The sequence below is a fragment of the Prionailurus bengalensis genome, chromosome D2 (assembly GCF_016509475.1).
Source record: "Prionailurus bengalensis isolate Pbe53 chromosome D2, Fcat_Pben_1.1_paternal_pri, whole genome shotgun sequence".
Lineage (NCBI taxonomy): Eukaryota > Metazoa > Chordata > Mammalia > Carnivora > Felidae > Prionailurus > Prionailurus bengalensis.
In genome coordinates this window covers 71174205-71191983 of record NC_057351.1, presented here as the reverse complement: position 1 = coordinate 71191983, position 17779 = coordinate 71174205, and the positions used below count along the sequence as shown (strand labels likewise).

Sequence of the window (17779 nt, the reverse complement as noted above, 5' to 3'; positions counted from 1 at the left end):
TAACGTTTCCATTTTGCAAAAGCCCTGGTGTTCAAAAAAGGCTGGACCGTGGGTGGCAGGTAATCCAACCCAGCATCAGGGCATTCTGGACTAAAGGGAAAAATGCCTCTTTCCTGAGCCTTTCCGGATGAGGTCATTGTTTTCAGACAGCCTGTACCTAATATAAACGGGCTCAAAGTCCATGGCTTGCCTCATACCAGTGTTTTGTCAGGGAACAACATCCAAAGCCACGAGGAATAGTCAGGCTGCTAGTAAAAGGAACCCCCCGGAGTTGGAGTATTTTTGTGAAATCCTTGTATTTTTAAAAAAAAGCAGTAAGAGCCCATCTGGTGAGATAATAATTCATTAAGTGAAAAAAGAAGGCAGAAGGCTTGGGAAGATCAATCTTTTCTCTCCTGGCCTCATGTGTTTGAGTTATTGTGAAATGATGGGGACCAAAATCTGGATTCTGGATTGTGCAGAATGGAGGAAAATCCGAGGACTCTTCCGGGCGTGTTTTAATGGTGGCTTCCCAGGAAGGATGGTTTTCTGCAGGTGAAAGGATGTGTTCTTAAGACTGGTCTTTAGAATTGGTAGGAGACAGAGCAGGGAGAAGGGGGTGAGGATTCTGTATGGGAGGAAGGAGCTCGGATCCTGCAGGAAACTTCTCGTTCTTCCTGAGCTGGCTGCGGCACACCCTCTGGATGGCACACCCCTCTCTGGAGTCCAGCTCAGCCCACGAACTCCTGGGAGGAACGCCAGGGCGCCAGCCTTTCCTTTGAGGAGTGGATGTAGTCCTTCCGTGTGCCCAGCCACCTCGCGAAGAAAAGCTGAAATCTTAGCTCTAAGGTTTGTGCATGTAAATGACCTGGGAGCAGACTGAGTTCATGGATCCTCATCAAAAGGTCGAAGACAACCAAGGTTTGTTTGACTGTTCATTTTGTAAACCTGGCCACATGTGCCGCCTGGGGTAGACCACGTCTTTAGAGATGGGGACAGGGGCGTCTGGGTGGCTTAGTCAGTGAAGTGTCCCACTCTTGGTTTGGCTCAGGTCATGATCTCACAGGTTTGTGGGATCGAGCCCCGCTTTGAACTCTGCTGGCAGCACAGAGCCTGCTTGGGATTCTCTTGCCCTCCCTCTCTGCCCCATCCCCCGCTCACTCGTGTATGTGTGTGTGTGTGTGTGTGTGTGTGTGTGTGTGTGCGCGCGTGCGCGCACGCACACTCTGTCTCTCCCTCTCTCTCTAAATAAATAAATATTAAAAGAAAAGTAAAAAAAAAAAAAGGGAGAGATTCAGGGACATTTCCATTGGTTAAAATAGTTTTATGCTTATTATAATACGTTAATACTCTGTTTATGTGCATAATATGTTTTTGTATAAAATACATATATATCAGCATATTAATATAATGGGGTTTTACAACCAACATGAGCATTTTGTAGCAGGAATCCAGCTAAATTAAATTAACTTTAGATTGGTTTGTTGAAGCGCATTTTTTTATTAAAAAAAATTTTTTTATGTTTATTTAATTTTGAGAGAGAGAGAGAGAGAGAGAGAGAGAAGAGAGTGACAGAGCGTGAGGAGGGGAGGGGCAGAGGAGGAGGGAGACATAGAATCTGAAGCAGGCTCCAGGCTCCAAGCTGTCAGCACAGGGCTCGAGATCACGACCTGATAGAACGCTTGAAGACTGAGCCAACCCAGGTGCCCGGAGCACTTTAAAAAGAGCCCTTAGTGACTGTGAGTAAATCTGTGATTCCCCTTTCTGCTCCCGTACTCTCTTTTTCTTTTATAACCCATTTCCATGACAATACTTCTGTGTTAACTTAACTTTGAGATGAATTCTTTCCTTTTTATGAAGCAGTTTTTCTGCCCCTGCCTGAGGCACGTAGGTGCTTTGATTTTGGAGGCCATCTCTAGAAAGCTTCCCCTTACAGTTGTGTTTTGTGGGAGTTTGTTCCCCGGTGAGGCTGGCTTCAGGAGTGACCCAGCTTATCCTGATCAGCGTCGCCAGGGACTGGCAGACAACTCCCCAACTTCAGAGGCGGCCCGACACAATCTTTTGGGCTGCTCCATCGAAACCACCAGACTGTGTCGATTCATTTGATGCTTCTTTTGAGGCTGGACCCCTTAAGATAAGGGATGGTGACTTATTTTGGCTTCTGGCGAATAGGCTGGTGGGTAAATCCGTGGAAGGCAGATACGCCCTGGACCCTCCCACCTTCGCTTGTGATCACGCTGCTCTTCTCGGTTTACCAGGCCCTCCAGTGAGCTCGGGTTTGCCTTCCTACCCGGGACAGGTGGGACCGGGGAGCCCGGCCACGTTGCACTTCACAAGTACACGCTTGTTGAGACACACACAGGGACCGCAGGTTGGCACACTCTATACGTGATGAAGTGTTCGTGCTGGCTTCTTGTGCCGCGAAACTTTCTCCGGCAAATGAACATTATTTCGAAAGACGGCGCTGACTTAAAAATCTGGAAATGTTTCATATTCTTTATTGACCTGCCTTAGACCTTTCCTGGGAAGACAAAAGTGGACACACATCAGAATAAGAACGTTTAAAGCTGACAGCGGGCGGTAAGCCAGCTGTGCCCAAACTAGTTCCCCCTAGGGTAACATCACCTGATGTCACAAAAGGCCCCTAAATTCTTGGGTAATCTCTGGGCTCTCCTCAAAGATAGACTCTAAATGCTAATGATGATACCGTGCATATTAATGAGTATTAATGTATTACTTGTATTCAGAGTTGGAAACTAGGGTTCTATCCCTTCTCCTAAGCGAAAGGGATAAAATTAGAAGATCTCAAGATGTCTGCATGTCTCTATTTGAATGAACTTGAAGCCCTCTGTTTTCCCTGGACTGTAAGAAGAGTGATTGTTAGTTTTGATTTCCAGGAAAGATAGGGCAGGTTTTAGAAAATCTTACGTGATAGAGAGATTATAAGTAAACAGAGTGAGCCATGTATCTGATTATATTTTTTGAGGTCAAACTGGCGGGAGGGGTGGGGGGAAGAAATTTCTTCAAAAGAATTTCATTTCTTTTTTCCTTTTCTTGACTACTCTCTTTCCACTCCATGGCATATTTTTAAGGGATTTGGAGTCTTTCCACTTGCTGCCAGCTGGAATTTACAGAAAGTGTGTATCTCTAGAACACTCAACAGTTGACTTGAATCTCGGTCATAATTAACTTGGAAGGTTGGCAGATTATTCTGAGACTCAAAAACAGGCACACCTTATGTTTGAAACAGAAGGAGTTTCACTACTCTGCATTGTTTTAAAAGCGTTCTCCATTGGGAAAATTGATAATATATTTTAAGTACCTATTTTTTAAAGAGAAGGATGTTCTGAATGGCTATGTAATGAACAAGTTTAACCATGCTTAAATTTTGTCTCTTATTCTTGTAGCTGGATCCCTCCCTGGTGCTTTAAAGTTTTAACAAAGCTTTCCCTGCCCACCCATCCCTCTTTAATAAGAGTACATCATCCTGTCCTTTCTCTCCTGGCACACCTTAAAAGCATTAGCTAGTTAGATGACTTGATTTACTACCTTCTGCTCCAAACGATATGCTTACAGCTGGTGTTTGCATACAATTAATAGTACTTTAGGCATTGGAGACACCCAGCCTTCTCTTTTATATTAAAATCTAACCATTGGGGCACTTGGCTGGCTCAGCCAGGGGAGCATGTGATTCTTGATTTGGGGGGTTGTGGGTTTGGCTTGAGCTCCATGTTGGGTTAGCGATGACTTAGAAATGAAATCTTTTAAAAGATCTGTTTGTCGACATGTACCTCTCCATCGTAACGTATTTTAAAGGTTGGGGTGAGAGTCAGGATATCAATTCAGAACATTGGGATTTTGCAGGGCCTGTCTCTAAATGCCATTCCTTTCCAAAAAGGGGGGAAAGGGGAACGTGCTGATGAACACGCCTCTTAGATTTCATCTGAGAGGGTGGAATGCTGGACAGGTTTTTCTGCTTTAAGAGGCAGTTACAGCTGCCACAGCAAATGAGCTCTGCCAAGGTCGGTGACCAGTGGGTCAGTTAGAGCATGACATTGCCAGGGACGTGCCCCAGCAGTGGGAGCGGGCTTCAGGAACACTGGCGATTGGGTTTTCATGGAACAGTCGACAACAGAATGGGCCTTGAGAGGTCTTGTCCCTGTCTCTCCTCCCCCCCTGCACTCGATGCTTGCAGGCTCCCTAGCTTCTGACTGCACCACATTACCTTGACCGCCCTTGAAGGCCACGTATCTTGAAGATCTTAATAGAATAGAAACTCCCTGAGCCTGGTATTACTCTTCTTTATAATACTTTTCACGGGAATCATACCTCATGCTGACACATGGATTAAAGTGTAGAGAGAGCTAGAAGGTGAACTGGGCTGCACCGTGTTCTTAGAAAAAAGGTCACTGTGTTAGTGGGGTGTATTATTTTGTGGAAGGCACATCTCTGGACTATTTTTAAGTGACTTAAATGGTCTGTTTTCCCTATTTTTCCTATATAAGGTGTTGTTGGCTATGTGAACCCTGAAATGCGTGTACAGATTCATGAATGTAATTAGCCATTTAACTTTTGAGGCTCTTGGCCCCACCCATGTCTCCTTTCTTTTTTTTTTTTTTCAACTTTAAAGGCACTCTTGCTGTAATAGTTTCTCTCTAATTGGTAGCTCTTCCTTCTCCAGGAGGGTCTACTGATGTGTCATTGAGCCCTCCCTGGCCTTGGCAGGAAAGCAGGTCTTTAACGTTCTCTGTGTTATCATTAATTTACTAAGCATCTCTCAGCAGGTGGCAGGTACTGTGCTAGGAGCTAGGTACTGTGCAGGATAAATCTCGGTCATTCAGAATCTATACCCTTGGAAGGACCACTGGCATCATGAGCCAGAGATGAGCGGGGCACCTAACCTACATGATAAATTAACAAGTGCCTGATTCGGGTGAAGAATGCAAGTGTTGGAATATAAGGCGAAAGGGGAGGGAGTCACCTAAGGAGATTCGGATCCTGGGAAGGCCCAGGGGTTCTCTGGGATAGAGATGAGTCCAGTGGTTTTAAGGGCCACAACCTGACCACAGATCTCTTCTCACCATGGCTCTAGCACGGGGGGAGTTTGCCTCTTGCTCTCAGGGACCATCTGTGCCCATCATTACTGCCAGTGCCTCAAGGATTGGGGACTTATTTTCCCCTTCCTAAAAAGTGGTATTCTTTGAATTTCCAGGTTATTTTTTCTAGCGTAAACCTATAATTTTGGAGTTGCAGAAGGAAAGCAGGTTACTTCTGGACACAGTGTCAAGCTCTTGAGCTCTAGGGACAGAGAGATTTGGTTCCCATCATGGCTTGGATACCTACTATCTTGAGCAAAGCCTTAGTTTCTCCAAGCCTCAGTCTCCACCTCTATAAAATGGAGCCAATAGTACTACCTGCTTTATAAGATTGTGGGCATTAAATGAGGATGTTTATGTTCATAAAACCCACAATACAATGCCCTGCATGTAATAATGAATGACTTATGGAGTGCCTGGGTGGCTCAGTCAGTAGAGTGCCCGACTTCGGCTCAGGTCATGGTCTCGAGGTTGGTGAATTTGGGCCCCGCGTCGGGCTCTGTGCTGACAGCTCGGAGCCTGGAGCCTGCTTTGGATTCTGTGTCTCCCTCTCTCTCTCTGCCCCTCCCCCACTTGTGCTCTGTCTCTATCAAAAATAAATAAATGTAAAAAAAATAATAATAATGACTGACTTCTACGGTTACCGATTGTAGTTTCACCTGAGAAATGTAGGTGCTTCCAAATTGTTTATTTTGTTGAAGAGTGCTTTGGAATCCAAGCCCTTGGTTCTAGTCTGGTTTTATTTTTATGTGTGCGTTTTATTTTATTTACTTTTAATTATGCAAATCGAGCAGAAGCTTTTGCTGTAAACATCTCAGTGTAGGAAAGGCAAAAGCTTCCCTTGACCACCATCCAAACCAAGGGGATAACTAGGATTATTGGTTATATTTATTTATTTTATTTTCATCAAAGTAATTCATGCTCCTAGTTTTAAAAATGAAATAGTGTCTTCTCCCATGAACGGAAGACAGAGGAATGACAGCCAAGGATTCCAGCGTGTTTCTGGCCTGACTTCCTGGGATGACGCATCCCTCCCTGTTCCTAAGTTCAGCTCTTTGTGTATCGATTTCAGTAGTTTCTTTGGACACAGGACACACTGTGGTTTTTAAAAGTTGGGGGTGCCATTTCTTGCCTTTGTGTTTCAGACGTTGTCAATTGTTAAGAGTAGAGAAGAGTTACTCCTAACCTCGCGTTTGTAGTAAATCAACGGATAATGTCGACAATGAAAAAACAGTATCAAGAGACGGCCATGCAAACATCTTATTTAGAGAGATGGACTTAAGTACCAGGCGAAATAGCGAAAAAGAGTTCAGATAGGCAGCCCCCTCTCTCTTACCCCATTTGCACACGCAGGGAAAAGGACTTTCCTGCCCGTCGCAGCATCTCACGTCCTCTTCGGCTGCTGCCTGTGAGGATTAGTCTCCAGGCAGAAAGAAGGTGAGGAGGGGAAAGGGGGGCTCAACTCCTTCCCACAAAGACGGTCAAGTCTGCTCCGTCTTATCCTTCATCCCTGCCTTCCGCGGTTGTCTGGTGCCCCCAATCTAGGCCCTTCCTGGTTTGCCCCTAGTTGACATCGCTCCCCTCAGCTTAAGCGACAGCCTCCCCGTCTTCGCATTTATCATTCATTCAGTTTCTAGCGTCCAGAACTGCATTGAGATCTTGTCTGCAGTTCCTCCTCTCTTGTTCTTTTTGGGGCTTCGTGAAGATGCAGAGATAAACACATGATCAAAGCACCATGTTGAACCATGTAGATTGTGTAGATTTGGGCACTCAGTTCCTGTCTGATGCTCTAACTACCTCACATTTAATGGTCTTTCCTACAGCAGAATCGTAAGGTCATGGATATGAGAAACTGTGATGTTTATGTCTTTCAGAAATCTCAGTACTGAGCACATGGTGGGAGCTCACCAAATCTTATTGACTGGTTATTGATCTTCAGTTATTGGGCTGGCAAGAGACATTGATGTACCCTACCTTTAACAGTAGAGTCACATAAAAACCAGGTCACCAAGAAAATTGCAACTTTCTCATTTTTGCCTTTAAGATTCCAAGGAAACATCAGTGTTAGCAGCAAGGATTTTCAGACAGGGTAAACTGCTATCAGTTACATATTGCTGTTTCAGAATCATTCCAAAATTCAAAAACTTAAAGCAACGATCATATGTTATGTTTCGCGCGCGCGCGAGCCTGCAGGCCGAGGACCAGCTGCTCTCGGTGGAATTAGTGGGCAGTTTGGCCGACTTGCACGTTTGGAGCTGGCTCCGCTCCGTGCGTCCCTCCCCCTCCTCTTGGGATCAGCAGGTTATCCCAGTCATGTCCGCATCTCAGTGACGGAGAAGGACAAGAGAGCAAGCACAGACACGCATGATGTCTTACGGCCTAAGTTCAGAACTGGCGCGGGGGCACATTCTCCTTCCTCTTCCCGCCCCAGCAAGTCACGTGGGCGAGCCCCGTCTCAAAGTGAGCGGGCGTCGGAAACCGACGTGGCAAAAGACTTGGCCACAAGGAGGGATGCATTGGAGTCACTAATGCAATGTCCTACCTTCGATGCCGTAGCGGTGGCATTGGTACAAACGAGCGCTATGACACCCAGTTACCCTGACAGTGCCTTTATTTTTGGCTTCTAAGAAAAGAAAGATAATTTTAGCCCCCAGAGACCTTACCTACCATACTTGAGGAAAAGGATCTACAGATGAAGCCAATGAATAAGATGTTTGTTGAGCAAAAAGCGAAGACATAGAAGTTTGAGCATCTTGTGTGGCCAGGCTAAGAAAACTCTTTGGAAACGACAAGGTAGAAACTATTTTAGCCTTCGTCGCAACTCCCCGACTGTGATTACACCACGGAAGCAGCCACGGAAGACACCGAAATGAATGGACACAATTGTGTTCCAGTAAAACTATTTGCAAAAACAGACCGCAGGCGTTAGCTTCATAGCCTGTTGACCTAGAATAATGAAGGAAATGAGAAAACGTCAGCTAGGGGAAGGCTTTTTGAAAAAGGCACAACTATTTTATTTAAATTTTTTTTTAATGTTTATTTACTTTTGAGACAGAGAGAGCCAGAGCATGAACAGGGAAGGGGCAGAGAGAGGGAGACACAGAATGTGAAGCAGGCTCCAGGCTCTGAGCTGTCGGCACAGAGCCCGATGCGGGGCTCGAACTCACGAACTGTGAGATCATGAGCTGAAGTCGGACGCTCAACCGACTGAGCCACCCAGGCGCCCCAGGAACAACTATTTTAAAGGCCGTGAAGATTAATTTAACTTAGCAAGATATGCTTTACAGAAGCCAGTGAAACCTGTCTGGTCGTTCCATAGATAAATTTTCCAACAGGTTAATGTGGTCCAGTCGGAGTGAAAAGGCCACCCTTTTCAACAGTGTTACCGCTTGTGACAAATCATTTCTGCTTTTAAAAGCCCGTTTGAAAACACGCTTATCAAGAATGTTAATGTTTTTGTTTTAGCTGGAGAATGAGGGGGGGGAAAGGTTTAGAAAGAAAGTAACAGGAATACCTAATTAAAATGATTTGGCTTTATGCCATTTTGAAAATTTTATTTGACCGATGTGACCTAGATTTGTAGAAGGCAACTAAGGGGATTAATAGAGATGATTTATTTTTAACTGTTAAGAATATGCAGGAGTCAAGTGGGCATTTTCCCACCACGGTTGTACTTCACTTAGCATTTACTTAGCAATAGTCATGTTTTCTCCCGTATTTGAAGATAGAAAAAAATCTCAGAATATTGTGGGAAATAAAGGGTTTTGTGTTTTGTTTTGCGTGTTTTTTTTTTTCCTCTCTCAAAATCTTCAATACCTGTTTATTCATTTACATTCAGCTTGTCAGTAGCCTGTACTTGGGTAGGTTTCCGCTCATTAAATCCAGATACAGAAACTTGGAGTGTAGCTTTTGGAAAGGTGGGAAGAAGAAATGCCCCCTGGATAAGAGTCTTAATTCCGTTAAGTGTTTCCCAAAGCTTCATATTTTTCTTGGGTGCTTCTTGGTTTTTCTTTCCCCGTGGAAGATGTCAAAATATACAAGGAAGACACGGACCGGACCGTATTGTTCGATTTCAGTCATTTTGTACTTATTTTTGAGCCCTCGCTTCCTGGCAGTCACTGTCCTAGGACGTGGAGTCATCACAAGGAAAAAGCTTAAGCGACCCCCAACCTTTGTGGTGCTCACAGGACAGCAGTAGCTGTAGACAAGTGGACCACAGCATGTCAGATGTGCCTGTGGGTCCCAGGGGGACGCAACCGGTCTCCTTCAGAAATAAGAGGGATTTGGGGCGCCTGGGTGGCTCAGTCGGTTAAGCGTCCGACTTCAGCTCAGGTCACGATCTCACGGTCCGTGAGTTCGAGCCCCGCGTCGGGCTCTGGGCTGATGGCTCAGAGCCCGGAGCCTGCTTCCGATTCTGTGTCTCCCTCTCTCTCTGCCCCTCCCCCATTCGTGCTGTCTCTCTCTGTCCCAAAAATAAATAAATGTTAAAAAAAAAAATTAAAAAAAAAAAAAAGAAATAAGAGGGATTTTTCCCAGGTAAATAAACTCCCTCCTGATTTTACATACAGAGGATTGAAATAAAACTGCACCTTAAAAAGGATTTAGAATTTTCCATTCCTAGTCTTTATACCTGAAGTTGGTGATAAAATTAAAAAGAAATACCTCGGGAGGTTTCGAGGGCACAATAATTTGAAATCCCGTGAGTTTCTTGGAAAAACACCATTTTCTAGGGTAACGCAATCATGTAAGTCTACTCTGTTACTGATTATTATCTTACATCTTTATGTAAGACACATTTATATACATGTTTTTCTTCTTTTCTTGGGGAGTTCTCTTTCCACTACGTCAGCCACTTTCCTAGTGTTATGCGTTGAATTGTCACCCTATAAAAGTTTTTGAGTTCTCGGGGTGCCTCAGTGGCTCAGTCAGCTAAGCATCTGACTTTGGCTCGCGTCATGATCTCGCAGTTCATGCGTTCAAGCCCCGCGTCGGGCTCTGTGCTGACAGCTCGGATCCTGGAGCCTGCTTCAGATTCTGTCTCCCTCTCTGTCTGCCCCTCCCCAGCTCATGCTCTCTCTCTCAAAGATACACCTTAAAAAAAAAAAAAGATGTTGAGTTCTAACCCCTACCACCTGGGAATGTAACCCTATTTGGCTGTAGGGTCTTTGCAGATAGTCCAGATCAGATGAGGTCATTAGGGTGGGCCCTAATTCAGTGTGATGAGCTTCTAAAAATGGGAAATGTGGACACAGAGACAGACAGTGAGGTTAAACAATGTGAAGCCTCAGGGAGGAAAAAACCATTTACAAGCCAAGGAACACCTGAGGCCACCGTGAACCAAGGGCCAGGCTGGGTACAGATTCTCCCTCTCAGTTCTCAGAAGAAACCAGCCCTGCTGACACCCTGAGCTCAGACTTGTAGCCTCCAGAAGCGTGAGACAATACATTTCTGTCATTTAAGCAATTCAATTTGTGCTACTTTCTTAAGGCAGCCCCAGGAAGCGAAAACCTTTACTTAATGCATAGTGTCGTGGTAAGCATTCCAGAGCTAATGTATGTAAATAAATGTGCACAAAAGTGGCTGTCACACAGTATTATTTTATGACACTGTGGGTTTCAGCCTGGGTGGCACCAACATGGGGCCGTCGACCCAATGATGACAGCTCTCCAATGACTGTGGATACCTAGGTCCCCCTGGGACACAGGGGACCTCTGGTTATCACCAAGCAGATAAAGAGGATTCGCTGCCATCATGTGAGATACGTGGAGGGAGCTGTGTGTTCAGAGAACAGGAGAGCCACAGAGAGGTTACAAGAAGGATTAGGACAAGGATATGCCAAGAAACTTCCTAGGATCCAGCCTTCCAATAAACTTGCAGATGTTCTGTCTGTCTTTTTTTTTTTTTATTTTTTTTTTGAACGTTTATTTATTTTTGGGACAGAGAGAGACAGAGCATGAATGGGGGAGGGGCAGAGAGAGAGGGAGACACAGAATTGGAAACAGGCTCCAGGCTCTGAGCCATCAGCCCAGAGCCTGACGCGGGGCTCGAACTCACGGACCGCAAGATCGTGACCTGGCTGAAGCCGGACGCTTAACCGACTGCGCCACCCAGGCGCCCCGCAGATGTTCTGTCTTTATGAAGAAGGAATATTTGGTTTTTGTCTCTTTATGAACCTCAGAGCATTTTAATAAATTTCTGGCTTTAAAGTTTTCTGTTTGTTGCTTTTCTGCACCATTCACACCCATATTCACGTTTAGAGTAACGAGAATTAAGATAGCTAAAATGTTTTGAGTGCCTCTTGTGTGGCACACGCATTGCCAAGTGGTTATATATCGTATCATCTCATTTAATTGTCTCAACAACTCTGGGATGGACACACTAGTATTATCCCCATTTTATAGACGAGGAAACTGTCGCTTCCAGAAATATCTTGTCCGACACCACGGTGAGTGGCAGACCCAGACCTTGAACCCAAGTTTAATTGTAAAGTTTATTCTCTCATTAACTCTCAGATCCCTAAATATGAAATGGTTAGGAGTATAAGATTTTCATAGCTACAGTGTACATTTTAAATGGTAACTATTCAACTTACTTTTTCGGCCAAAGGGGCATATAGAATGCCCCTCCTAAACCAACATCTGCTAACCAGCTAAGCTGCTTCACCTTTAAATTTTTTTTTCCTCTGAATACATTTGTGGGAACTTTTGTCCACGATGCCTGTTTTTCAATAAATTTAAAAAAAAACAACCCTAGGGATTTCATCTTTAATGAAAATAAAAATAGACTTAAATAACTGTTGAACACCTGCTGTAGACTACAGTGGCTAGGTAACTGGAGATACAATAGATGTGGTCCCTACTCTAGTGGTGACCTTTGCGGGAAAATATATAGTATAATAGAATTTAATTGGGATGCCTGGGTGGCTCAGTCAGTTGGGCATCTGACTTCAGCCTAGGTCATGATCTCACTGGTCTTGAGTTCTAGCCCCACGTCAGGCTCTGTGCTGACCGCTCGGAGCCTGGAGCCTGTCTCAGATCCTGCGTCTCCCTCTCTCTCTCTCTGCTCCTCCCTCACTCACACTCTGTCTCTCTCAAAAATAAATAACCATTGAAAAACAATGTTAGATTGGGCACGCCTGGAAGGCCTCACAGAGGAGGTGGCATTTAAGCTGAGGCCTAACTGATAAATAGGAGTGAGCATGGCGGCGGTGGGAACCATACGGATTGCCTGGAAGAGGGAAGAGCATGCGTGAGGTCTCTGATGTGGAAACAAAGTGTGGCTTGTTCAAAGAACTGAAAGATAACCTCCATGACCGTAGCACAGTGAGAAAGGATGAAGAGATGAAGGCAGGGACACTTCATAGTGCATGCCACAGTAAGAGCTTTGGATTGCATTGTGCAATGACCAGCTGTTGAAGGGTTGTTGTACAAGTTAATGTGGTAACGTTTTGGGTTTTTTTTTTTTATTTTTTTTTTAATTTTGAAAGTGATTAAAAGTTAATTGAGAGGCATTGTGATGTTGGTGGAAAGATCTTTGAAAATGGGAGAGAATGGATTCTAGAAATAGTCCCCAACGCACGTGGTCATTTGATTTACAACGAAGGGGCCGCTGCGATTCAATAAATGGTGCTGGAGCCGCTGGGTATTCATGTGGGGGGGAAATGAACCTTGATCCCTATCTCACGCCATTTGTAAAAATTCATTTGAGATAGAACATAAAAACTAAAACAATCAACTTCTGGGATAAAACATGGGATATCTTTGTAACCATCACTTAACGCTGCTTTCTTTTTTTTTTTAAAGAACCAAAAGCAAGCACTAGCCATAAAAGGCAAACGTTGTTTAATTGAATTTTCTTAAAATTAGGAACTGTTCATCAAAAGCCATCAGGAAGAAAATGAATGGGCAAGCCACCATCTAGGAGAAAGTAGTTGCATTAGGTTTACCTGAAAAAGTACTCATATCTGATGTGTATAAGGAACTCCTACAAATCAGTAAAGAAAAAGCAGATAATCCATACTTTACAAAGGCATATATGTCAGGGGCACCTAGCTAGCTCAGTCGGTTAAGTGTCTGATTTCGGCTCAGGTCATGATCTCATGGTTGGTGAGCTTGAGCCCCATGTCGAGCTGTGTGAGGCCAGCTCAGAGCCTAGAGCCTGCTTCCGATTCTGTGTCTTCCCCTCTCTCTGCTCCTCCCCTGCTCGTGCTGTGTCTCTCAAAAAATAAACATTTAAAAAAAATTTTTTAAAGGCATATACTTCACAAAAGAGGATATCCAAAATGGCTGATAAGCATATGGAAAAAGTCTCACCATTGTGAGTCTTCAAAATGTAAGTTAAAGCCCCAATGAGGTACCATTATTCATCTACCAGAATGGCTAAAATTAGAAAGACTGATAACACTAAGTCTTGGCGAGGGTCTGGGACAACTGGAATTCTTCTGCAATGTTGATGGGAGTATGCACTGAAGCAATCACTTTGGAAAAGCGTTTGCCAATACCTTCAAAAGCTAATCCACACCGACCATACCCTAGGTGTATCCTCAAGAGAAATGAGCATGAATGTCCACAAATGGACACGTCCAGTAATATTCATAATAATAGTCCCAAACTGGAAAAACCCAAACATCCCCAAACAGGAGAATGGATAAATTAGTTGTGGTTATGGTGTACTATTTGGGTGGAAGATTACCCGGGGGGAAGAACTGTTGATTACACATGGATGAATGAACAGGTATTATGCTGAACAAAAGGGTACATGGAAGGGAACACACTGTGTGAATTATCTTGAGGTTCAAATGCAACCAAAACGGATCTCGTATGATAATAGTGGTTACCTGGAGGGAGTATGGCAGTATTACAATGCATATTTTCGAGGCACAAAGGACCTTCCGGGGTGTTAGGAATGTTCTAGATGTTGATCTGGGAGGTAGTTGCATGGTTGAACACATGTAAAAATTCACCGAGCTGTGTACTTGAGAGTTAATGAACGTTACCATAAGAAGTATTTCAATGAAAAATTTAACATTGGAAATGATCACAAAAGGTTTGAATGACATGGGAGACATTTTTGATAATAGTTGTAAGTTGCACATGTAATGTGATTTGAACTACGTAAAAAATTAATGGGAAAAAACTGAAAGAAAATATACCGACGTATTAACAGTGGTTTCTGGATGGTGGGTTCATGTTAGTTCCATTTCTTTATAGTTTTCAGTGTTTCTCAAACTTTCTCTAATGAAGTATATTACTTCAATATCAGAAAATGAAACGGAAGGAACTATAGCCGGGAAGATATTTGACATACAGCACATAGCCTGCTTTGGATCCTCTGTCCCCCCGTTACTGGCCCCCCTCCGGCACCTCCCCTACTCATGCTGTCTCTCTCTCTTTCTCTCAAAAATAAACATTAAGGGGCGCCTGGGTGGCGCAGTCGGTTAAGCGTCCGACTTCAGCCAGGTCACGATCTCGCGGTCCGTGAGTTCGAGCCCCGCGTCGGGCTCTGGGCTGATGGCTCGGAGCCTGGAGCCTGTTTCCGATTCTGTGTCTCCCTCTCTCTCTGCCCCTCCCCCGTTCCTGCTCTGTCTCTCTCTGTCCCAAAAATAAAATAAACGTTGAAAAAAAAAAATTAAAAAAAAAATAAATAAAATAAACATTAAAAAAAATTTTTTTAAAGAAGATATTTGACATAACTTGTCCCTCAATTATAAATGAAGTTTGCAATTTTAGGGGTGAATGAACAATTCAGAGATGGGTGAATTCATAGGGTCGTGGAGTTACAGAGGGCTTCGCCATGGAGTAAGCCCACAGAGGAGGAACAGCTTTGAGGGAGGGGTATGGTTGAAATCAGGGATGGTGGTTGGTCAGTTAACCTTGTGTGATGTTTCTTTCACCCTGGTCTGACTTTGTTTCTATCCACTTGGTGGACTCTGTGGACCTTCAAGTATGTAATTGCTTTTTCTACAACTCTAACGTGATGATCTTTTAAACCATTTGTAATTCATATTCTTAAAAAGCTCTTTTTCTATCCTTTTACATCCTTAGGCATTACCATTTGCTCTGTTCTCTATTTTGAGGCTCCTTCCCCACACCCCCCACTCTGCTTCTCCATATGCCAATGTGAGTTTAAAAATTGTGCCAAGCCATTCTCTCCTCCTGAAAAAAAATCAATAAATAAAAGACCCACGGAAACGCACACACACACTCACACACATACAGAGACACACACGGAGCTCCAAATGATCCATCTGTCCTGTTGAAGATATTCACCACCCACTTCATCCTGGTGCAGGCTATTTTTGTTTGCTCTGTCTTGAGAGCTCCTATATTGGAAGCCTTTATAGAGGACTTTGGTGTCCACCAGAAAATGGAAAGCAAAGCACTTTGTTTTTCTATTTTATACCTATTGCAGGGCTGTGCACAAAGAGATGTTCAATAAATGCTGATCGAATTGCCATTATACACATCACGGTTTATGCTACATTCGGATTTTCCCAGGCACAGCTTCACCGATGGGTGCACATTTATAATTACGAAGTGAATTGTGGGAAGGGTACTATTTTTTAGAATCCAGTATTTTTCCTCATCTGTTCTCTGCAAACCTATATCCTCTTAGGTGAGTTTAATTACTACGTTTTCAAATGATCTGTGATGAGTTGAAGGATGAACTGAAGCCTTCTCTGAGTGGGGCTTTTTTTTTTTTAACTGCTTTTCTCCTTTTCTTGGCAAGATAAGTAATAGCATTATGCTATGTTACTGGAAATTTTAATCAATAAAATGCATGTGTCTTTAATTAGAAGGCTAGGAAGTGCTGCCGAGTTGGATCATTTTGTTAATGCGATGAGCTGAGAAGGTCAAGCGTTTCTGCACAGAGGGTCAATTTGAGTAACTCGAGTCTAGATGGGCAATTCTAATATTTTTCCCAGATAACCTCCATGAAGATTCATCTTCAGGTCCAATGTTCATAAATATTTGTGAAGCAGCTCCGCAGAAGCAGACACAGAGATGGAAGGCTACCTTTGCCTTCAAGAAGTTCATGGTCCAGTGATATTCCCCCCCCCCTTTCATCTATTCCTATGGCTCCAGTCTTCACTTTGATGGACATTGCCAAAGATACAGCCCCAGCTTCGACCTTTCCCCTGAGACTCAGAGGAGCAGTCCTATTTCCTGCAGGAGACCACTCCAGAGATATTCTGGTGACATCTCGAGCTCATTATTATATCTGAACTTAGTTCATCGTCAACAAAATTCAGCCTCTTTCCTGTGTTTCTTGTCTCAACAGCTCTATTTTTTTTCCCAGTCACTCAGGCTCTATTCTTTGGAGCTCTAACCAAACCCCTTCTATCTCAGATTTATTTCCTCCTTTGTAAGTATCCATATCTTTGTATTGTGGCCATCTGTCCACTGGAGTCAACTCCTGTAAATAAACACTGCCCATCCTCAGTGTGACTGGGGGTAGGAATCCACGCAAGAAGGGGATGGCTCCATTGGGTACTCTATATTTGTGGGAAGTTGTTAGAGCTATCTTGTGTTCCTTAGCTACTAATCACTTTGTCTTAACCCACTTGCCCCATGGTTGTCAAAGCTCATCTGTCTCTCTTCCCATCTCAACCTGAGCCCGGCACTACCCCTCATCTTCCTTCTCCCACGTGCTGACACATCACTGACTACTTCCCCATTTCCACCTTCCTTTTAGATTCAATATTTCCAGAGACAGACAGCTCTTCCTCCCCCAAGAACTGCCCCTTCTAATTTGGCACAGTCTGAAGTCTTCCTATCCCCAAATACTGCCCATCCAGGCAGCCCTCCCAAGTCATGGCCTGCCCCAAACAGTGACATGGTACCGATACCAGTATGCTTTGGGATGCCAAAAGTAGGCATTGCATTTGTCAGCAGTTCCAAAAGTTCATGGAATGGGTGTTTACCATGGGGTAATAACACCAGATTATGATTTATGGCATACTGGAGAGAAGCTATGGTTTTTGCATCAAGAGAAATATTAGAGGTAAAACATCACAGGGAAACATGGATGAATTTCAAACACGTGCTGAGCAGAAGAAGCTAGAGGCAAAGGGGTACAAACTGGATAATCTATGTTTATGAAGTTCTAAGAACTGCAGAAATGGTGTTAGAAATCAGAACGGTGGTTGTCTCTGGTGTGGAGGTGGGCATAACCGGGAAGGAGCAAAAGGAACTTTCCGGAGTGACGAAAGTATTCTGTATCTTGACAGAGATGTGGGTTACAAGGGTGAATGCATTTGGCAAACCTCATTGACTTGTATACCTAAGATCTATGCTTTTCACTGTGTGTGAGTTAGACCTTAATTTTATAAAAGAAACAAAAAATTAATATGTATACTAGTATCCTACTAGTGATGCAAGAGAAAGGGCTATATAATGTGGAGATAAACAAAATAATATCATGGAGAAGGGACATGTTCTTACATTTGTGGCAAGGAAGAAAGTGCGATAGATAAACTTTGCTCTGAAAGTCCAGCTAGGATCATATTCTTAGCTGTTGGGGAGTACGTGGACCCTTATGAGTGGTTCACAGCAGAGATGTCTGATTTTACAAGCGAGAAGGTATGAATCTCTTCTGTGAAAATTTCCAATATTTCTCAAAACCTTGCACCCCACTGCCTTCCTCCAGTACCTGAAATAAATCACAGCTGTTGGGCTAAGCTTGGTGGGTGGGAGGGTTTACAC

The 17779-nt window shown here is 43.8% G+C and overlaps 1 protein-coding gene across 5 annotated transcripts in view; it reads left to right on the top strand.

Moving 5' to 3' along the window:
* The window catches only part of ABLIM1 (actin binding LIM protein 1), a 300499-nt gene that overhangs the window by 83481 nt on the left and 199239 nt on the right, over positions 1–17779 (top strand). For 2 of the 5 annotated variants that reach the window (XM_043597643.1, XM_043597622.1), the window contains exon 1: positions 199–900. The exons of 2 other annotated variants lie outside the window; for them this stretch is intronic. In XM_043597643.1, the coding sequence (XP_043453578.1) occupies positions 843–900 (58 nt within the window). In that variant the 5' untranslated portion in view covers positions 199–842. Of the gene's footprint in view, positions 1–198; positions 901–1640; positions 1719–17779 lie in introns of those variants that run through there. One more of the 5 variants, XM_043597642.1, reaches the window with a different exon arrangement.